The sequence below is a fragment of the Vicugna pacos genome, chromosome 33 (assembly GCF_048564905.1).
Source record: "Vicugna pacos chromosome 33, VicPac4, whole genome shotgun sequence".
Lineage (NCBI taxonomy): Eukaryota > Metazoa > Chordata > Mammalia > Artiodactyla > Camelidae > Vicugna > Vicugna pacos.
In genome coordinates this window covers 263,133-282,638 of record NC_133019.1, presented here as the reverse complement: position 1 = coordinate 282,638, position 19,506 = coordinate 263,133, and the positions used below count along the sequence as shown (strand labels likewise).

The 19,506-nt window shown below is 49.9% G+C and overlaps 1 protein-coding gene across 2 annotated transcripts; it reads left to right on the top strand.

Moving 5' to 3' along the window:
• The first annotated feature begins 69 nt into the window (after positions 1-69).
• On the top strand, positions 70-19,104 carry ACAD8 (acyl-CoA dehydrogenase family member 8). 2 transcript variants are annotated; one of them, XM_031670334.2, is made up of 11 exons: positions 70-263; positions 5,211-5,311; positions 5,757-5,926; positions 6,507-6,616; positions 7,042-7,118; positions 7,436-7,573; positions 9,647-9,782; positions 9,870-9,967; positions 15,946-16,098; positions 16,640-16,742; positions 18,357-19,104. In XM_031670334.2, the coding sequence occupies exons 1-11, from the start codon at positions 155-157 to the stop codon at positions 18,407-18,409; spliced, it is 1,248 nt and encodes a 415-aa protein (XP_031526194.1). In that variant the 5' UTR covers positions 70-154; the 3' UTR covers positions 18,410-19,104. The 2 variants fall into 2 exon arrangements, with proteins under 2 accessions (XP_031526194.1, XP_072810273.1); XM_072954172.1 differs by lacking the exon at positions 15,946-16,098.
• The last annotated feature ends 402 nt before the right edge of the window (positions 19,105-19,506 follow it).

The window sequence follows — 19,506 nt, the reverse complement described above, 5'->3', positions numbered from 1 at the left end:
TAACGCAGCCCCCCGCGCCCACTACAGTTCCCAGCGTGCCGTGCGGCGCGCACTACAGTTCCCAGCGTGCCGCGCGGCGCGGCCGCTTGGGCCGACCGGCGGGTGTCCCGCGCCGCCAGACCTTTGCCGGAGCCGAGCTGCGCGGGAGGGAGCTATGCTGCGGGACGGCTGCTGGCGTGTCGGGGCGCGGCTCTGCTTTTTGCGCGCCGGTGTGCGGGCCGCCGCCGAGAGCGGCCGGCGGGCATTGGTCTCCTGCATCGACCGTAAGGCTCGCCTGGGTGCCCAGGGGTCCGTCCCCCTGGCCGGCCCCGACGCCCTCACTGCCCCGCGTGGGCCGGTCCAGGGCGCCGGGCCGCGTCCTCTCCGGGGCCTCCGTGGGAGGGACGTGGGACGCTGGCGGCTCGGGCTCCGTGCTTGCGGCTGACGCTGCCCCTTAATTGTTCGGAGCGTTACCGGCCCGGTAGCACGTCCCACCAGCCGGTTTCACTGTCCGGAGCTGCGCCGTGTTACCCATCCTGCTTTCACAGGAAGACTGGATTCGCTGCAGAAATGAGCGAGTAGTGAATTGAGTAATGAACTGAGTAGTGAATGCCTTGACTCCCAGGCAGTTAGCCACGAACCATTTATTCCTCACCGTATCCCTGAGAGCAAGAGCTAACGTAGTTTTCTGCTTTGGGCTTCTCAGGGCAGTGTCATCGTTCAACCTCCTCACCTCTCATCTCTGAGTTTATTTCCCACTGTGAGAGTCTAAGACAGACAGCTCTCTCCTGGCTCCCACAGCAACCACGCCTGAGGCCTGGGTCTGTCCAGGGGAATGGACCCTGCCACCTGCCCTTGGCCTCTGCCAGAAGGGCCAGGCAGCACGATCTGGCCCAGAACTAAGTCCTTGTCCCTGAGGCTCCACTCTGTTGGCACTCTTTATCGCCACCCCATGAGCGGGCTTTTACAGTGAAGGACGAGCCCTCAGAGGGTACTGCAGAGTCCTGCACCTGCCTTGTCCCCCTTTGGTTTTTGTAGCCATCGCTGTACCTCCAGCCACAGGCAGACACTCCATTATTTTTTCTTAGCACACCTGATACAGGTGGTCCTTTCAAAACAGCAGTACTAAGGAAAGGGAAGGGAACTAAACGTGAACAGTGTAAGTGATGCCCTGGTGCAGGGAGTGGTCCTTCCATGGTGTGCAGGCTCCCAGGGTCTGTGGTCCTGGCTGCTCTGTGTCCTCTGCCATCCCTGAAAGGCTGCAGGTTGTCACCTTGCTTACATTCTTGTTCTTCACTTTCAGCTTCTAGCTGGCTGCTGGCTGCAAGAATCGCCTTGCAAAACAGGAAGAATATTCAGGCCGTACTTGGCTAGCCAGTTAGCCTGCTTTCCAGTTCAGCCCCCCTGTATGCAATTTTTGAAAGAAATGTGTAAAAAATAGCTTTCATGTCGTGAGGCGAACTGGCCATTTAAAGAAAATCTGTAGGGGAATGATACTGTGAATGGATAGTTGTCCTGTTTTATGCAGGTTGATACAGTATGCTTCTCCCAAAGTGTCCCCTCTGAAGTTCTGTTATAGTGTAGTCTTTTTTTAAAAAAACATTTTTTATTGAGTAATAGTCATTTTATAATGTTGTGTCAAATTCCAGTGTAGAGCACAATTTTTCAGTTATCCATGAACATGCATATATTCATTGTCACATTTTTTTTCGCTGTGAGCTACCACAAGATCTTGTATATATTTCCCTGCGCTATACAGTATAATCTTGTTTATCTATTCTACATTTTAAAATCCCAGTCTGTCCATTCCCACCCCACCGCCCCCTTGGCAACCACAAGTTTGTATTCTATGTCTATGAGTCTGTTTCTGTTTTGTATTTATGGTTTTTTTTTAGATAGCTCCACATATGAGCGATCTCATATGGTATTTTTCTTTCTCTTTCTGGCTTACTTCACTTAGAATGACATTCTCCAGGAACATCCATGTTGCTGCACATGGCATTATGTTGTTTTTTATGGCTGAACAGTATTCCATCGTATAAATATACCACTTTCTCTTTATCCAGTCATCTGTTGATGGACATTTAGGCTGTTTCCATGTCTTGGCTATTGTAAATAGTGCTGCTATGAACATTGGGGTGCAGGTGTCATTTTGAAGTAGGGTTCCTTCTGGATATATGCCCAGAAGTGGGATTCCTGGGTCATGTGGTAAATCTATTCGTGGTCTTTTGAGGAATCACCATACTGTTTTCCACAGTGGCTTTCCTTGCTTCCCTCTCCCACTCTTAATGATTTAGATGTCTTCTTTTACAATTTTGTGTTTATTCTATTTGTAATTCATAGTCATTATCACCTTTCCAGTTATGAGTTTCTCATTTTTGTAGCATCCTGCTTCTTTTCTATTTAGAGTAGACCTGTCAATATTTCTTTTAGCATGTGTTTAGTGTTGCTAAACTCTTAGTTTTTGCTTGTCTGTGAAGTTCTTTATCTCTCCTTCTATTCTAAAGGATAGCCTTGCTGGATACGAGTATCCTAGGCTGCATCTTTTTTTTGATTCAGGACTTTGAATATATCTTGCCATTCCCTTCTGGCCTATAGTGTTTGTGTAGAGAAATCAGCCGAGAGCCTTATGGGGGTTCCCTTGTAACTCACTCTTTGTTTTTCTCTTGCTGCCTTTAGAATCCTTTCTTTATCTTTGACTCTGGCCATCTTGATTATGCTATGTCTTGGTGTGGGTCTGTTTGGGTTCTTCCTGTTTGGGACCCTCTGAGCCTCCTGTGCCTGGATATCTGATTCCTTCTTTAGGTTTGGGAAGTTTTCAGTGATGATTTCTTGCAATACCTTTTCAATCCCCTTTGTTCTTTCTTCCCCTTCTGGAACCCCTATTATGCATAGATTGGCATGCTTTATATTATCCCATAGGTCCCTTATATTCCCCTTCTGGAACCCCTATTATGCATAGATTGGCATGCTTTGTATTATCCCATAGGTCCCTTATATTTATGTTATCCCATAGGTCATTGTTTTTTATTTTTTTTTCTCTCAGCTGTTCTGATTGGGTGCTTTCTGTTGTCCTCTCTTCTAGGTCACTTATTCGTTCCTCTGCATTATCTAGCCTGCTTTGTACAGCCTTTAGGTCAGCTCTCATCTTAGCAAATGGGTTTACTAATTCTACTTGGTTCTTCTTTATAGCTTCTATTTCATTCTTGACATATTTTATATCTCTAAACACTATCTCTTTTAGTTCCTTCAGTACTTTGATCACTCCTTTTTTGAAATCTTGATCTGGTAAGTCATCAATGTCTATTTCCTTGATCATGCTTTCAGGGGGTTTCTCTTGATCTTTTAACTGGGAGTGGTTCCTCTGCTTCTTCATATTGCTCCTATCTCTCTGGCACTGTGGCCATTGGGTGGGCGGGTCACTTCCCCTCCTGATGCCGCAATCAGATGCTGCGCTTGGGCGAGGCAGGTGGGTGGATCGCCCCCAATCCCAGCACTGTGGTCAGGTGCTGCATTCCTGCCAGGAAGGCGGGTGGCTGCCCGTTCTCCTGGCGCCAGTCGCTCTGCGGGTCTGTGCAGCTGCCTGCTCCGTCTCGGGTCGGCGCTCCATAGGTGGGCTTGGGGAAGACCATGGAACAGCCCCGCCCCGTTCTGTGCCAAATCTCAGCTCTTTGTTTGTCTTGGCGGCCGAGTTCTTGAGGTGCCAGGGCAGAAAGACGCTATCTACCTCAGGCTGTAAACAAGTCTCAGTCCTGCCTATGAGGTTGCGGAGCCCCGGGGTGCGGATCCACGTCTCGGCCCTGCCCCCGCCCAAGCACTACACACAGGACACAGCGGCTGTGGCTGCACCCCGCCTCTCTTCTTGCGAGAAGCACCAGTAATGGCACCGAGGGTCTGAGGAAACAAAGGCTATGGCACCCCTCCCCCCAGGGCACACCAGCCTTGTTGCTTTGCTTTTTTCGCAATTTATGAGGGACCAAGGTTCTGCTCCCAGCCACGGCACACAGCCCCCTGCAGTCCCGCAGGGCTGCCTCAGTGCAGCTGCCCTAGTCCTCCACCCGGCTCAAGCGGCCTGTCCCGGCCCCAGCTGCCAGCTTGCGTCTCAGGCTGGGTTTCACAGGGACACTTTGTGCCCGTTTAACTTAGTTCTGTCGGTCAAGGGGTGCTTGGAGCAGATCTGAGCCTCGGAGGCTCCCCCTCCGTCCCCGTTGGCCTCTCCGTTGGAGGGGGGAGACCCAGCAAACGAGCGCTAGTTCTCCTTTGCCGCTCCTTCCCCGCGGGACCAGTCCCGTACTATTTTGTTTTTTCTTCTTTCTTTTTTCCCTTTCTCCTACCAGATTTTTGGCATCTTTGTCTTTCAAAGAGGGCGATGTTCTGTTGGAGTTTGGCAGGTGCTCTGGTTGGCTGAGTGGGCCCGTAGATGTGAGTTTTGGTGTATCTGTGGGAGAGGGTGAGCTACAAGCGTCCTTCTGCTCTGCCATCTTGCTTCTCTCTATAATGTAGTCTTTTACAAAATGTTTCAGGTTCTAGAGAAACTTCTGTCGATGAAGCTTCACTGCCTGCCATTGATATCAGTCAGTTCATTTCCTTAGCTTTTTAAGTATCTTAGACTTAGAAGTGAAGGCATTACCGAAAGTCGTGGCATTGGTAGTTAGGAGAGAAGTGTTTTAAGAATTCTGAGTCTGCTGGGTGAAGACAGATTCAGGAAGGCCTTCTCCCTGTTTTCAGCACTGGGAGGCTCATTGTCAGTGTCGCCACTGACCATCCAGTGCACAGCCTTATTACAGGGGTGTCTCTTCAGCTTACATGCACCTTCCTTTCCTGAGTGATCTTTGAAGTGAATGTGTTGAGGCAGACAGGTGTACTCAGATGCCAATACAGAAAAGACGGGACATACTAGAGGGAAAAGTGTTTACCATAATTTGAGGGTCAGTGTGTGTTTATTATTTTTCTAATGTGGGTGTATGAGGAGGGGGAGAGAAAGACGAAAGACTAAGTAACAGATAAGTGAAGTCAGCCAGCCTAGTGGAGAGAAGGAAGGTGGGGGGATGACACGTCCAGCTGAAGAGGGGTGGGTGCTGCCCACCGTCCTCCGGGTGCTGAAGGTGGAACTCTGGGTGGGAAATGACACAACAGACCCACTGTCCGTCCCAGCTTCATGGTGCTTCTTGCTCATGGTCCTCCTCCCAGACCCCTGCCCCCGTTCTGAATAGGTGCCACCTTGCCCACAGCTTCCATGGGACTAAATGAAGAGCAGAAAGAGTTTCAGAAGGTGGCTTTCGACTTTGCTGCCCGGGAGATGGCGCCACACATGGCAGAGTGGGACCAGAAGGTAAGAGTTTCCCGTGCCGGACGTTCGCACAGGTGCCTTGCGCGGTGACCCTGTCTTCATCTGCCTGTGGTCCGACTGTCCAGCGTGTCTCCTCCCCTTAGAGCCCTGAGTGGGAAGGTGGGTTCTGGGAATGGCGTGCTTCCTCTTCTAGATGGCACCCCTCTCATCCTGTAGATACCGTTTGTTTGTTTTTAATTATACAGAGATTTGGACATTCTAAAACCAAGGCAATTCTGTTGGTGATAAAAAGAAACCCTAATGCCAGAAGGTCAGTCCCTACAGGGTGCGCTGTGACTGACACCACTGTGCAGACGACCAGAGAGACACTGAGTTCAGAGAACCCGCACCCTCCCCCAAGGCAGACGTCTTAACCCCTCCTCGTGCCCTCCACAGAGACGTCTGCCTCTGGGTCACTTACCGATGACCCCGCTGTCTTTGTACGTAGGAGCTGTTCCCAGTGGACATGATGCGGAAGGCAGCCCAGCTGGGCTTTGGGGGGGTCTACACGCGCACAGATGTAGGAGGGTCTGGACTGTCACGCCTCGATGCCTCTGTCATCTTTGAGGCCTTGGCCACCGGCTGCACCAGCACCACTGCCTACATAAGCATCCACAAGTGAGTGACCAAGCCCGGGAAGCACCGGGAAATGCTCGTGTGGGTTGGCGGAGGAATTTTATACAAACAGGGAAAAGATTTCTCTTTTCAGGTTGGCTGTCCTTGAAGAACTAGACTGTTAAAAGCTCACACTAAGTCTGCTGCTGCCTGTTGGACTTGAATCTGTCATTTCATATGTAGAGAATGCTGGCCTTCTCCCAAATTCCAGGTTGACCTGGAGCCAAACAGACTTTTCCGGTAGAGTGGTCAGGGCCTGTCCCCCTCTTCCTCAGCCCAGCAATGGAACCTGCAGTAAAATGAGAAAGTACATATGCCTGGTTGGCTTTTGGGGAGCTCAGTTTACCTAACTAGAGGCAGCACGAACAGCATCCAGATGAGAAGAGCTTGGCCCTGGGTGGCTCTGGGGAGCACGTGTCCCAGGAACATGTGTCAATCCAGGCCTCTGCTCTAAAGATGGACACTCCCACTCTCTCTTCTGCGTCACTCTACTTGGCTGCCTGTGCTCTTTCCACGTCACCTCCCCTCACGTTCCCTTGTCTCTTCTGTCTTTGTTGATGTCTTTTCTTGGTGTCCCTGTCAGCATGTGTGCCTGGATGATTGATGCCTTTGGAAGTGAGGAGCAGAGGCACAGATTCTGCCCCCCACTCTGTGCCATGGAGAAGTTTGCTTCCTACTGCCTCACCGAACCAGGTGGGTTTGCCTGCAGTGAGCAAGGTGCAGCGGGAGGTGCCCCTCATGGGAGCTCAGCGAGCGTGCCGTCTCAGTAGGGCCCTTGGGAAGCATGTTTACCTACTGCTGACTGAGAAGCTGGGGCTTGAGCACCTCATTCCCGTGACCTGGTGTCATGAGACTAAGAGGTCTCTGGGGCAGAGACTTCCCAGGCTGCAGACCAGATTCCCCTTGTGGGAGGCTGCCTGCAAGCTAGTGTGATGGGGCGGAATCCATGCGCAGTTTTCACCAAGGAGAGACAGGTCATTCTGGCATCTGGACTTCTAAGTGTCAGACTCTGAGGTGTTTGCTGTAGGGAAGGTCCTTATGGGGTGGAGCCTTGCGGGGCTCCCTTAGCTTCCCTGGTGTCCCCCCCCCACCTCTGCCTCCTTTGCTCCCTACCTTAGGGAGCGGGAGTGATGCCGCCTCCCTCTTGACCTCGGCCAAGCGACAAGGAGATCATTACGTCCTCAATGGCACCAAGGTATGAGCATGCCGTCCCCTGCCCTCCCAGAGCAGCTCGGAGGCTGTCCCCCATCCTGCCGCCATGGCCTAGACCCTGTGTCTGCGAGCGAACGTTCCCAAAGGGCTTTGCATGCTGGAGAAGGAACCTCAGACCTGCTTCCCTGTGTTGGCCTTCCCTGGTTCTCTTCTGACCGGAGTCCAGTTAGTTTCATTCCTTCTGTCCTTGTCGTGTCTCCTCGGCTCGGCCCTGCCCCCACCAGTGCAGGCTCCTGTCGGCCGTCCTTAGTTTCTCACGGTTGTTAGGGGCCTGGTGGTTTTCCCCTCTCCACCCCCCAGGCCTTCATCAGTGGTGGAGGCGAAGCGGACACCTACGTGGTCATGTGCCGAACAGGAGGGCCAGGCCCCAAAGGCATCTCCTGCGTGGTTGTTGAGAAGGGGGCCCCTGGCCTCAGCTTCGGCAAGAAGGAGAAGAAGGTGAGCGCTCTGGACGGGGCTGGGAGTCTCTTCCTTCTGCCAGACCAGCCTCTGCTCAATTTCGGGAAATGGGTTCCATGCTGGCCACCTGCCTTCGAGGCTGTTGCTTCAGTTAGGGTTTCGACAGCAGCATATGAAATGGAGTATGGTGTCACTACAGAACAGTGGGCCTTTGGCAAAGCGGCAGGGCTGGGGGGTAGGGCGGGGTGCAGCGTGACGGAGGGGAGCTGCCCTGGGCAAGGTGGACTCTGAGGTCGTGACATTCAGGATGCACTGCAGTGTTGGAGGCATGAGGGGCCTGACGTGGGGGCGGGATCAGACCGTTGGAAGAAGCCCCACCTCAGCGTGGCTGATGGTCGTGCAGAGAGAGCGGTAGGGGGTGAGCCAGAGAAGGGGGTGGGCCTTGCAGGTGCACGGCCACGTGGTGTGGCTGAGAGCTCGATCCCCCCAGTTGAGCAGCGACTTCAGGGAGTGTGGGGGGAGCCACTCTGTCTAGGATCTCACTGGTAAAGGTTCTGGGAGGAGAGTGAGTCTTTCTCAAGGGTGGATGCCAGACTCTTGGCGGCAGTGAAGATGATTGGGGTACAGAAGACGGTCGGGGCTCCTGGTCAGGGTTGTGGTGCGGGGCTTCGGGAGGGAGGGGGTGTCAGTTCTCTGGGGCACAGCTTCCCAGGGCCCCTCCCTGCCCAGGTGAGGAGGGGGTTCACAGGCGGGTGAGGGGGCAGCAGCCCCTGTAGGTCTGCACTTGCTGTTCCGTTCAGACGTGTGAGTTCCAGTTGGGGGACAAATTCAGGGGGCACCAGACAGGCCAGGCCTGGGAGGGTTCAGGCTGTGATGGGGATCCTGGGAGCCTAGAGGGCAGCAGGGCCACATCAGCTTGGGTGACTGGAATGACCTCAGGAGGCTTTACTGAAGCTGGGCTTTGACAGGGCCAGGCTAGGGGTGTCCTGGGGAGGGAACAGCAGCAGTGGGAGTTCAGGTTTAAAAACCCACCACACAATCCACAGCCCCATCTGAGTAGAGCGGAGGGTCTAGGGTGACTGACTGGGAGAGGGGGGAAGGGTGGCCAGTGTGGGGAGACCTGACTCGAGGCTGTGGAGGTGAGTGCCTCTCCCCCCTTGGGGAGCCATTGACGGTTCTCCGTCAGGATGTGAGGGTGACAAAGGGTGTCCGGAGCTGTCGGGACGGGTCCTGTGCTTTCCAGAACCTGCCCCATCAACCTCAGACTTGCCTGGAGCCTCGGGGCTCCCGGAGGAGGCGATGCAGGGCCATCACTGACTTGAGTGTGAAACATCCGGGTAAGACTTGGTCTGGAGAAGGAGGCTGTGCTGGCTTTCTGGTGCAGCCCCTCACTCGAGGGAGCACAGCCACTGAGAAGCCCGATGACCTGTCAGGGACAAAGAGTCGGGTGGCAAGTTCCGTGGCCTGGGCTGCGTCTTAGGTATGTGCCGGTGACTGATTTAGGGACATCCTCGTGTGCAGCCTGGGCCGCTCTCTGGTGTCTGTTCTCCCCCCGGGGCTGATCCCAGGCCACGGGGTGACATCCCTGAAAGCCACGCCGGGAACCACGTGTGTCCTTGGCTCCTGTGAGCTGGTGCCACGCACCATGGGGGTCGGTGCTGAGGGCCTCGTGTAAACAGCAGCGTCTTAGGAGGACACACGTGGCTGCCATTAGTGATTGTCCTCATGCTGTCCTTGTAGAAGGGCGAGCACTGCTAGTAATCCTTACATGATCAGTTTTATATAGAAGGGTCTCATAGAAGCACTAAACATAAGGACAGTCCTGCCCCAGTCCTGAAGGACACTGTGAGAAATGTCTGGGGATAGGCTAGTCTGGTAGAGGACGAGACGTTAGGAGGTAGATGCCCTTAATATGTTTAAAAATGTTTAGCTGAAAAAAAAAAAAACTGTCCGAGTTGACAGATAACTTAAGTGTGACCTTGTATCTTTCCTCAGTTTAAGTTCTCAAGGGTCTGAGTCCAGGGCAGCAGAACCTGCATATCTCCGGCCCTCCCAGCAGAGGGCGCTGCCCTGGGTGCGGAACTGTCCACAGCCACAGCCCTGATTTTCCAGATGGGGTGGAACTCCCAGCCAACCCGAGCGGTGATCTTTGAAGACTGTGCTGTCCCTGTGGCCAACAGAATTGGGGCCGAGGGCCAGGGATTCCTCATCGCCATGCAAGGACTGAATGGAGGAAGGGTCAACATTGGTGAGGGCCCCAGGGACCCGGGGGGTGGGCAGGTCTGGCGGCACCGGCCTCGGACTCCTCCTGACACTTCGATGTCTTCCTTCCTAGCGTCCTGCTCCCTCGGCGCCGCTCACGCCTCGGTCATCCTTGCTCGAGACCACCTTAAGATCCGGAAGCAGTTTGGAGTGCCTCTGGCCAATAACCAGGTGACGTCCCAGGGCTCCCGCATTTGCTGCCATCTCTAGAACGTTCTCCAGACAGGGAGGCCCTCATGTCTCTTGTGGGTTCTGCCCTCATCTTGGCCAGAAATTGTGCTCCATTTCTGTCAACAACTTTTTGAATAATTTTTATTTATAGTCATGGAAAGATTTGTGATGTATTACCTGGCAAAAAAAAGTGTGACATTTTGGAAGAGTGCAGTTTCCTTTTTGTTTTTTTTAAACAAAATATATTATGTATAAATATTAATGCAACATTCTCAGAGATGTCTTTGAAATTGCAAAAAGTAATTATTTCAAGGGGGTGGGATTAGAATGATTTCCCTATTTTATTTTGCTTATTTGTGTTCCAATTTTTTTTTCTTTATTGAAGTAACTCTGGTTTATAACATTATATAATTGTGTGTACAGCGTTGTAATTTGACTTCTGGATACACTACAAGGAGCTTACCATCAAAAGTCTGATTTCCATCCGTCACCGTGCAGTTGACCCCCTTCACCAATTTTACCCTCCTCCCAGCCCCTTTCCTCTCTGGTAACCACCAGTCTGTTCTCTATGTTTATGTGTTTTTGTTTCATTTTGTGTGTTGATTTATTTTGCGTTTTTCAGATTCTACATACAAGTGAAATCATATGGTATTTGTCTTTCTCCGTCTTACTTCGCTTAGCATAATACCCTCTAGGTCCACCCATGTTGTCACAAATGGCAAGATTTCATTCTTTTTATGGCTGAGTAATATTCCATTGTATAAATACACCACAGCTTCTTTGTCCAGTCATCTGTTGGTGGGCACCCATGTTGTTTCCATATCTTGGCTATTGTAAATAACACTGCAATGAACATAGGGGTGCATGTGTCTTTTTGAATTAATGTTTTCATATTATTTGGGAAAATACCCAGAAGTGGAACAGCTGGATCTTACAGTAGTTCTATTCTTAAATTTTTGAGGAATCTCCATACTGTTTTCCATGGTGGCTGCCCCAATTTACATTCCCGCTAACAGTGTACGGGGGCTCCCTTTTGTCCATGTCTTTGCCAGCACTTCTTGTTTCTTTTTGATTATAGCCATTCTTATGGGAGTGAGGTGACAGCTCATTGTGGTTTTGATTTGTATTTCCCTAATAATTAATGATGTTGAGCATCTTTTCGTATGTCTGTCGGCCATTTGTGTGACTTCTTTGGGAAGTGTCTGTTCAGCTTCTCTGCCCATTTTTTCATCAGATTACTTTGGTGTTTTGCTGTTGAGTTGCTCATGTTCTTTGTATTTTGGGTGTTATGCCTTATTAGATAAGGGATCTGCAAGTATCTTCTCCTATTCAGTAGGTTGTCTTTTCATTTTGTTGATAGATTTCTTTGCTGTGCAGAAGCTTTTTAGTTTGATATAATCCCACTTGTTTATTTTTGCTTCTGTTTCCCTTGCTGAGAAGACAGATTTTAAAAAATAAATTGCCAAGACTAATATCAGAGGGCATAGTGTCTATGTATTCTTTTAGAAGTTTTATACTTTCAGGTCTTACATTCAGTTTTTAATCCATTTTGAGTTAATTTTTCTGTATGGTATAAGGTAGGGGTCCAGTTTCATTCTTTGATGTGGCTGTCCAGGTGTGCCAAACCGTTTATTGAAGTAACTGTTCTTTTTCCATTGTATGTTCTTGGCCCCTTTGTCATAAATTAGTTGTCCATATATGTGTGGGTTTTTTTCTTGGGCTCTCAGTTCTGTTCCATTGATCTGAGTCTGTTTTTCTTCAAATACCATGCTGTTTTGATTACTGTGACTTTATAAGTACAATTTGAAATTAGGGCATATGATATCTCCAGTTTTGTTATTTTTTTTCTCAGGATTACTATGGCTGTTCAGGATCTTTTGTGGTTCCATACAAATTGTAGGATTTTGGGGGGTTCTGTTTCTTTGAAAAATGTTGGGATTTTGATAGGGATTGCAGATAATCTGTAGGTTACTGTAGGTAATTTGAACACTTTAACAATGTTAATTCTTCTGGTCCATGGGCACAGGATGTCTTTCCATTTTTTGTGTGTCTTCAGTTTCTTTCAACAGTGTCTTAGTTTTCAGGGTACAGGTCTTTCACGTTCTTGGTTAAATTTTTTCTTAGGTATTTTATTCATCTTGTTGTAAATGGTATTGTTTTCTTAATTTGTCTTTCTGCTGGTTCATTGTAGTGTGAGAAGTGCACACAGACTTTTGTATTTTGATTTTGTGCCCTGAATCTTTACCATATTTGTTTACTATTTCTAATAGTTTTTTGGTGGAGTCTTTAGGATGTTTTGCATATAAACTCATGTCATCCACAAATAGTGACAGCTCTACTTCTTCCTTAAGATGCCCTTTATTTCTTGTTCTTGCCTAACTCCTCTGGCTAGGACTTCGAGTACTGTGCCGAATAGGAGTGTCGAGAGTGAGCGTCCTTGTCCTGTTCCTGATTTTGGAGGGATAGCTCTCAGGTTTTCACTGTTGAGTGTGCTGTTAGCTGTGGTTTTGTCATTTATGGCCTTTCTTGCGTTAAGGTTCCTTATCTATCTGTTTTATTGAGAGGTTTTGTTTGTTTTTTTTTAATCATAAATGGATGTTGAATCTTGTCAAATGCTCTTTGTGCATCTATTGAGATGACCATGATTTTTAGCCTTCATTTTTCTAATGTGGCATATCATGTTGGTGCTGTGCAGATGTTGAACCATCCTTGCATCCCTGGAATAAACCCCCCATGGTCATGGTGTGTGATCCTTACCATTTTGTAGAGGTTTTTGCATCTGTGTTCATCAGAGACATTGGACTGTAGTTTTGCTTTTTGCATTGTTCTTGACTGGTGTCGGGGTCGGGGTCATGTTTGCCTTGGAAAACGAGTTAGGAATCTTTCTCTGCTTCAGTTTCTTGGAAGAATTTGAGGATTAGCTTTAGGTTTTGTTTGAATGTTTGGTAGAATTCACCAGCGAAGCCATCTGGTCCTGGGCTTTTGTTTTCTGGGAAGGTTTTTGACGGCTGTTTCAATCTCCTTACTGGTGATCAGTCTGTTTAGGTTTTCCACTTTGTGACTCAGTCTCGGAAAGTTGTATGAGTCAAAGAATCATGGATTTCTGTTTCTTTCCAATTGTCCAGTTTGTTGGTGTACAGCTATTCCTTGTAGTTTCTTACAATCTTCGCATTTTTGTGGTTCCAGTTGTAACTTCTTCATTTCTGATTTTATATATTTGAAACTTGTCTCTTTTTTTCTTAGTCTAGCAGAAGTTCTGTCAGTTTTGTGTCTCTTTTCAAAGAATCAGCTGTTTATCATTGATCTTTCCATTGTCTTTTTTAATCTGTATTTCATTTATTTCTGCTCTGATTTTTATTGTTTTCTTCCTTTTACTGACTTTGAGCTTCATTTGTTCTCTTTTTCTAGTTCCTTTAGGTATAAAACTAGAGTGTTTGAGTCTTATCTTGTTTTTTGAGGTGGGCCTGTACTCTGTAGAATTCCTTCTTTGTACCCTCTTGCTGCGTCCCATAAATCTGGGTCTGTTGCATTTTCATTTGTCTAAAGGTAGTTTTCGATTCTCCTTTATTTGTTGACCCAGGAGTTGCTCAGTAGTACGTTTGTGATTTTTCCTGCTTCCCTCTTGTAATTGATTTCTACTTTCAGAAAAGATGCTTAATAATGATTTCCATCTTCTTAAATTTACTGAGACTTAGTTTGTGTCCCAGTATATGGTCTGTCTGTGAGAAAGTTCCATGTGCACTTGGAGAAGAATGTGTATTCTGCTGCTCTTGGGTGGGATGTCCTCTGTGTCTGTGTTAAGTCATCGGGTGTAGTGCTTCTTTCAAGGCCAGTGTTTACTAGTTGACTCTGTCTCGAGGAGCTGTCCGTGATGTGAGTGGGTGTTAAAGTCCCCCACTGTTACTGTGTTGCTGTCAGTTTCTCCCCATAGGTCTGTTAAGAGTTGTTTTTATGTGTTGATGCCCCATGTTAGGTGCTTCTATGTTACTAACTGTTGTGTCTTCTTGGTGAATTGTCCCCTTTATCATTAGAGACTGCCATCCTTGCCTCTTGTTACCTTTTCTGGCTTGAAGTCTCTTTTGTCTGATATGAATGTGGCTGCCCCTCCTTTCTTTTGGCTGCCATTTGCTTGGGAAATCAAATTCCCTGCCTTCGCTTTGAGTCCATGTTTGTCTGTAGAGCTGGGATGAGTGCCCTGGAGCTTTTTTTGTTTTGTTTTTCAGTCCATCTGCCACTCTGTCTTTTGAGCAGTGAATTCAGTCCATTTACATGTGGGGCAATGACTGGTAGATGAGGTGGTGGTGCTACCGTTTCATCTTTTGGTTTTTGGTTGCTCCCTGTCTCCATTGTTTCTTTTTCCTGGTGTTTCTGTCTGCCTTTTTTGGTTTAGTGGTTTCCTCTGATTTTTTTTCAGTTTCCTCTTTATTAGTTTCATGTTTGTATTCTAGGTTTCTGTTTTGTGAGTACCATGAAATCTGTATCAGATGTCTTGTAGACAAAGTGGTCCTTTTTCTGCTGATAGCATCTTCTTTTGCCTGTGCAGGCCCACTCTCCTCTTTCTTATGGCTTGCCTCAAATTACCCTCTTCATGTGCATTTGTTACCAAATTGGCAAGGCTTTTTATCCTGCAGCGCTCTGATTTTGTCTATCACCTTACTCAGAGTTTGGTACTTCTGCCCTTTTGTTTCATGTAGGAGAGCTCCTTTCCACATTTCCATGTTCCACGTTCCACATTCCACACAGATCTAGTGGTGCTGAACTCCTAAGATTTTGTTTGTCTGGGAAAGCCTTTATCTCCCCTTCATGTCTGAAGGGTGACTTTGTTGTTTATCTTTGAATATTTTGTGTCTGTCGTTCTCCTGTCTCCTGGTCTGTAGATTTTCTCCTGAGAAGTCTGTTTGTCACCTCAACGAGTTGTTCCTGGCTGCCTTTAAAATTTTTTCTTTGTCATTGACTTTGGACAGTTTTAACATCACGTGTCTTGGAGAAGATCTCTTTGTGTCAAGATAGTTAGGTGTGCCCTTAGCTTCGTGGGCTTGTCTGTGCAGCCCCTTCCCCAGGTCCGGGACGTTCTCAGCTGTTGTTTCTTTCAGTGAGCTCTCTGCTCCCTCCCCCTCCCTCCTGGGAGACCCGCCATTGTACGTCGCTCTTCCTGATGGACTGGGGTGGCGCTCGTAGGGTTTCGTGTTCTTATACCTTGGCTCTCTCTCCGCTTCTCCCTGAGTCATGTCTAGATTCTGTCTCTGAGCTCACCGACTCTCTTCTGCACGGCCTGCTCTCCTCGCCATGCTTTCCATCACGTTCTCCACCTCACTTGTGGAGTTCCCCAGCTCCAGAATTTTGGTTTGGTTCTTTTTTAGCATTTCAGTCTCTGATAAAGTCTTCCTTCTGTTCATTAGTTTTATTCCTGAGCTCACTGACCTGCCTTTCAGAGTTTTCTTGTAGCTCGTTGAGTTTCTTCATGATGGCGATTTTGGATTCTCCGTCCATTTGCTCCCAGTGTCCCGTGACTTAAATTTGGTTTCTGGAAAACTGTCATCTGCCTCTTATGACACTGAGTGTCACGGTGTTTCTTCTGGTGCTTGACAGAGTTGTTCCTCTGCCAGTGCATTTGAGTAGCCAAGACCTTCCTTCGTTCCTCTGCCGAAGCTTTTTTACTTGATTCTAACAATTCAGCAGGTTAGAGGCCTTCCTCTTGGGTTCGAGTAGGTGGCGCGGCTGCCCCAGTTTCTGGTCTCCCTCACCTGCGCTGTATGGGGTGGGGGACACTCCACATGGCCCTGCCTCAGGGCTTGTCACTGCTCCAGCCTACAGGCTTGTAGCTGTCATTGGTGTCACCTGGCACCACCACGGCAGCGGGGCAGGGTGGGGATGGAGCCGGGGTCACTTAGAGCAGGTACCTGCGTAGCATCCGGGGCCAGGCGAGGTGCTGGTCTGTCTGGTCTGACGCCACACCGCTACCCCCTCCACTGCTGCAGTACCTGCAGTTCAAGCTGGCCAACATGGCAACCAGGCTGGTGGCCTCACGGATGATGATCCGCAGTGCAGCGGTAGCTCTGCAGGAGGAGCGGGAGGACGCGGTGGCCCTGTGCTCCATGGCCAAGCTCTTTGCGACCGATGAATGCTTCACTGTAAGTGCCTGTGGGCTCAGGCTCTCCTGGATGGCCAGGGAGGCGGAGAGCCACATGTTGGCTCCTGGGAGCTCAGTTCTCACGGGAGGCCTTGTGGGAGCTCTCAGGTTGGCTCCCCACCTGCTCCCTGTCATCGCACGTCCAGTTGTCTGTGTACTCCGTGAGACGCCACCTCGGGAGAGGGCTCAGAACAGCCCCGTGCGTCTTGCTCGAACACAGACTCTGCTGTGTGTGCCGTGTACAGAGCCAAGCTGTTTCTGCATCGAGGCGGCATTTGCTTCTTGGTGGACTCCCAGCTGGATGGCTGTGGCAGCCCCCAACAGACAGCAGGCGGAGAGGGCTGAGGTCTCTGAGTCCCTGTCCGGCGGGCTCCGGGCCCAGAAAGGGGGCATCCCTGGTCCGGAGCCCTTCGGGGCTAAGGTTCTCCCTGCAGGGGCCTCCTCGCGTTGGTTTGCAGCAGCTGCCCGGGTGGGGGCTGTGTGGGGAGGATCCCTCCTGGAGGTGAGGGGGGTGAGGCTGACTCACTCCCGTCTCCCTGCAGATCTGCAACCAGGCACTGCAGATGCACGGGGGCTACGGCTACCTGAAGGACTACGTGGTTCAACAGTACGTGAGGGACACCAGGGTTCATCAGATCCTCGAAGGTAAAGGCAGCGAGGCGGTTCCTGGCCTTCCACCCCAGCCGTCCCTCCCCAGCTGACTGGGCTCCGTCTGTCTGCCTCCCTCTTTCCTCCTGGGCCGGCCTGGGGTCAGGACGCCCTGCCCTGTCGCCGCGGGCTGGTCACTGGAGACCCCACTGCTGCTCGCTGCCTCATTTCTGGAGGCTCAGGCTGAGAAGCATTTTGGAAACTGCAGCAAGGACTGCTCTTCACTGTTATGAAATGCTAGGCCCTCGGGGCCCCAGAACCTCTGTACAGTAATCTGAAGGGCAGACGCGAGCCCGGGTGATCTCCTGCAGCCCTGCAGGTTGGCCGTCAGCATTGCCGATGGGTCTTTCAGTAAATACACTGCAACACGGCCATCTTCCTGGTCCTCGCGGACACTCAGGCGGGAGGCGTGTGAGCTGCAGGAGTCAGGCTCCGCGTGCCTTCTCCCCGCCGTGCCGGTTTTCGGGTCTTGAAGTCATGTGACTGTTGTTCCTGCTAGTAGGGAGCTGGGGTCGAGACACTGCAGCAGAAGCAGGTGGGGCCGAGGTTGTGGAACCAGCTTTCAGTGAAGGCAGGTAGGGGGCGTCAGAGACACCCGAGCCTCCGCCTACCTGCCACTTCCCAGGCATCCACCCAAACCTGGGCTCTCGTCAGAGCCCTGGGAAGGCTGGTGAGCGTGGGCTGTGGGCCTGACCCCCGGCGTCTGCCTCCACGGGCGGTGGGGCCTGGGAATCTGCAGCTCTGACGAGTGTTCGCTGAGGCTGCTGCGGCCTGCGTGGGGCCACACTCAGACCCACCCCCCGTGTCACAGCCAGAGTGCAGACTTCTCAGAGCCGGCGTCTGCCCTCTGCCACAGACCTTGCCCTCGCGGGCGCTGACTGTGCTTCCTTCCATTACTGCAGTAGTAGTAACCCTCTCACCCCGCGCCGGTGAGCGCAGGGACCCTCACTTCCTTCTCACTCTGTCTCTCAGCCCTGTTGGAGTAAACGGCCCCACCGTCACCCGCTTGTAGAAGACTAGGGGCGCTCGTCTTTGTCGCTTGTTCACTGGGGACTTTGCTACGGGATAAATGGGAAATTTCAGATCTGATTATTAGAGTCGCGGGAGGCTGCTGTACAGATGAACTGGGCAGCTGACCACCTCCTGTCAGGGAAAATGTTTTAAAATCCAATTTTCTGATTACCAAAGATGTTGGTGTATTTATTGTTGAAAACGTATAAACATAGGAAAACTTAGAAAAGAAAAAGACCATTCATGTTTGACATGAATTAATATTTTGGGCTTCTTTTATATGTAAGTCCAAAAATATCTTCTTTGGGACTTTTTCTGTGGTTTTGTAGATACATTTTAAAAAAAATAGAATTAAATTTCGAGTACTATTACATGTGCTGCATTTTATTTTTGGTTTGGGGTTTGTTTTCTAACCTAATATAAGCATTTTTACCATCAGGGGAGGTTTTTCAGAAGTAAATTTCCCTCCCTCCCTGGCCTTGATGTATTCTGGAGGGTCTGGTAACAACGACACTATCCTTCCCCCGGTGGGCCGCCCGCCTCTGGGCCTGGCCGCTGCTGAGCCCTGCATCACCACTCCCCTCTCCCCCCCGCCCACAGGCAGCAACGAGGTGATGTGCATGCTGGTCTCCAGGAGCCTCCTGCAGGAGTAGCCCGGCCCGCCCCATGCGCGAGCCATGCCGAGCTCACCCTGGACTCGCTCCAGGGCCCAGCCTTCCTGGGGGACCTTTGGAGCATCCACTGCAGGACCAGAAGAGCCGCCCCAATCGGGCCGATGCAGGAAGACCGCTGCCTTGCTCTGGTGCAGAGGGCAACCGCTGGGCACTGACCCCAGACCACTGCCCTTCCTGACCCACACGGTCTTGACTGGTCTGCAGTTTGCCTGCTCACCAGATCCTCTCCTGGGGACGTGAGTGCTTTGGTGGAGGGTTTTCCGGATTGTAAAGCAGAGAGAAACGGTGAGAAAACGTCATCTCTTTCTGTCCCTTGTGCCTCGGCTTAGGACACAGAAGGTTCCTGTGGGTTGCACCGCCTTGGCAGCAGCCCCTCTGAGAGTAAATCGTGATAAAATGAGTGTCTGGGAGCTCTTCTCTGAAGCTGTGTATGATTCAGGGTGTGTCTGCACCGTGGCCACCCGAATACCAAGGGCTGAGATCGTTTGGAGTTTAGATGCGTGCTGTTTCATGAGCATGTGGTCTAGGAGTGATGCTCAGAGTGTCTGCTACCTCCCCTGATAAGTGTTTTGAGGATGCTTTTTTCTATCTGAGCTTTGTTTTTCTTTCTTGCTTCTCTTTTTAAGTGTTTTAATCACTACATTGATAAATAAAGGATATCCCTCTCTACCTTCTCCAGGTCTATTAAATTTTTTTTATCTTCCTAAGCCTTCACAACATTTTTTAAAATTTAATTTAACATTTAACTCAATTTTAGAACAATAAATAAAAATCTCTCCTTGATTAAGTTGGTTTTTAAAAAATAGGCCCCTAAAATTACTAATAGTTTTGTGAGCTAAGTGCTGTTTATGGTTCATGAAAGTAGACTTAAAGTAACAAAGATGGGGACTTTGGAGACCCTGTTGGAGGTGATCCTTACATTATCCAACCCCGTCATCTCTACAAGAAAAAATCTAAGGTATTTTGTTACACATCAGTGTTTGCAAGAGACCAATATGTGCACCGTCAGCTACTGTGAAGGAAAAGCCAGGCTGGGCCTACTCGTAAATCTAAGTTAGTAAGTGTCGGTTTGCTGA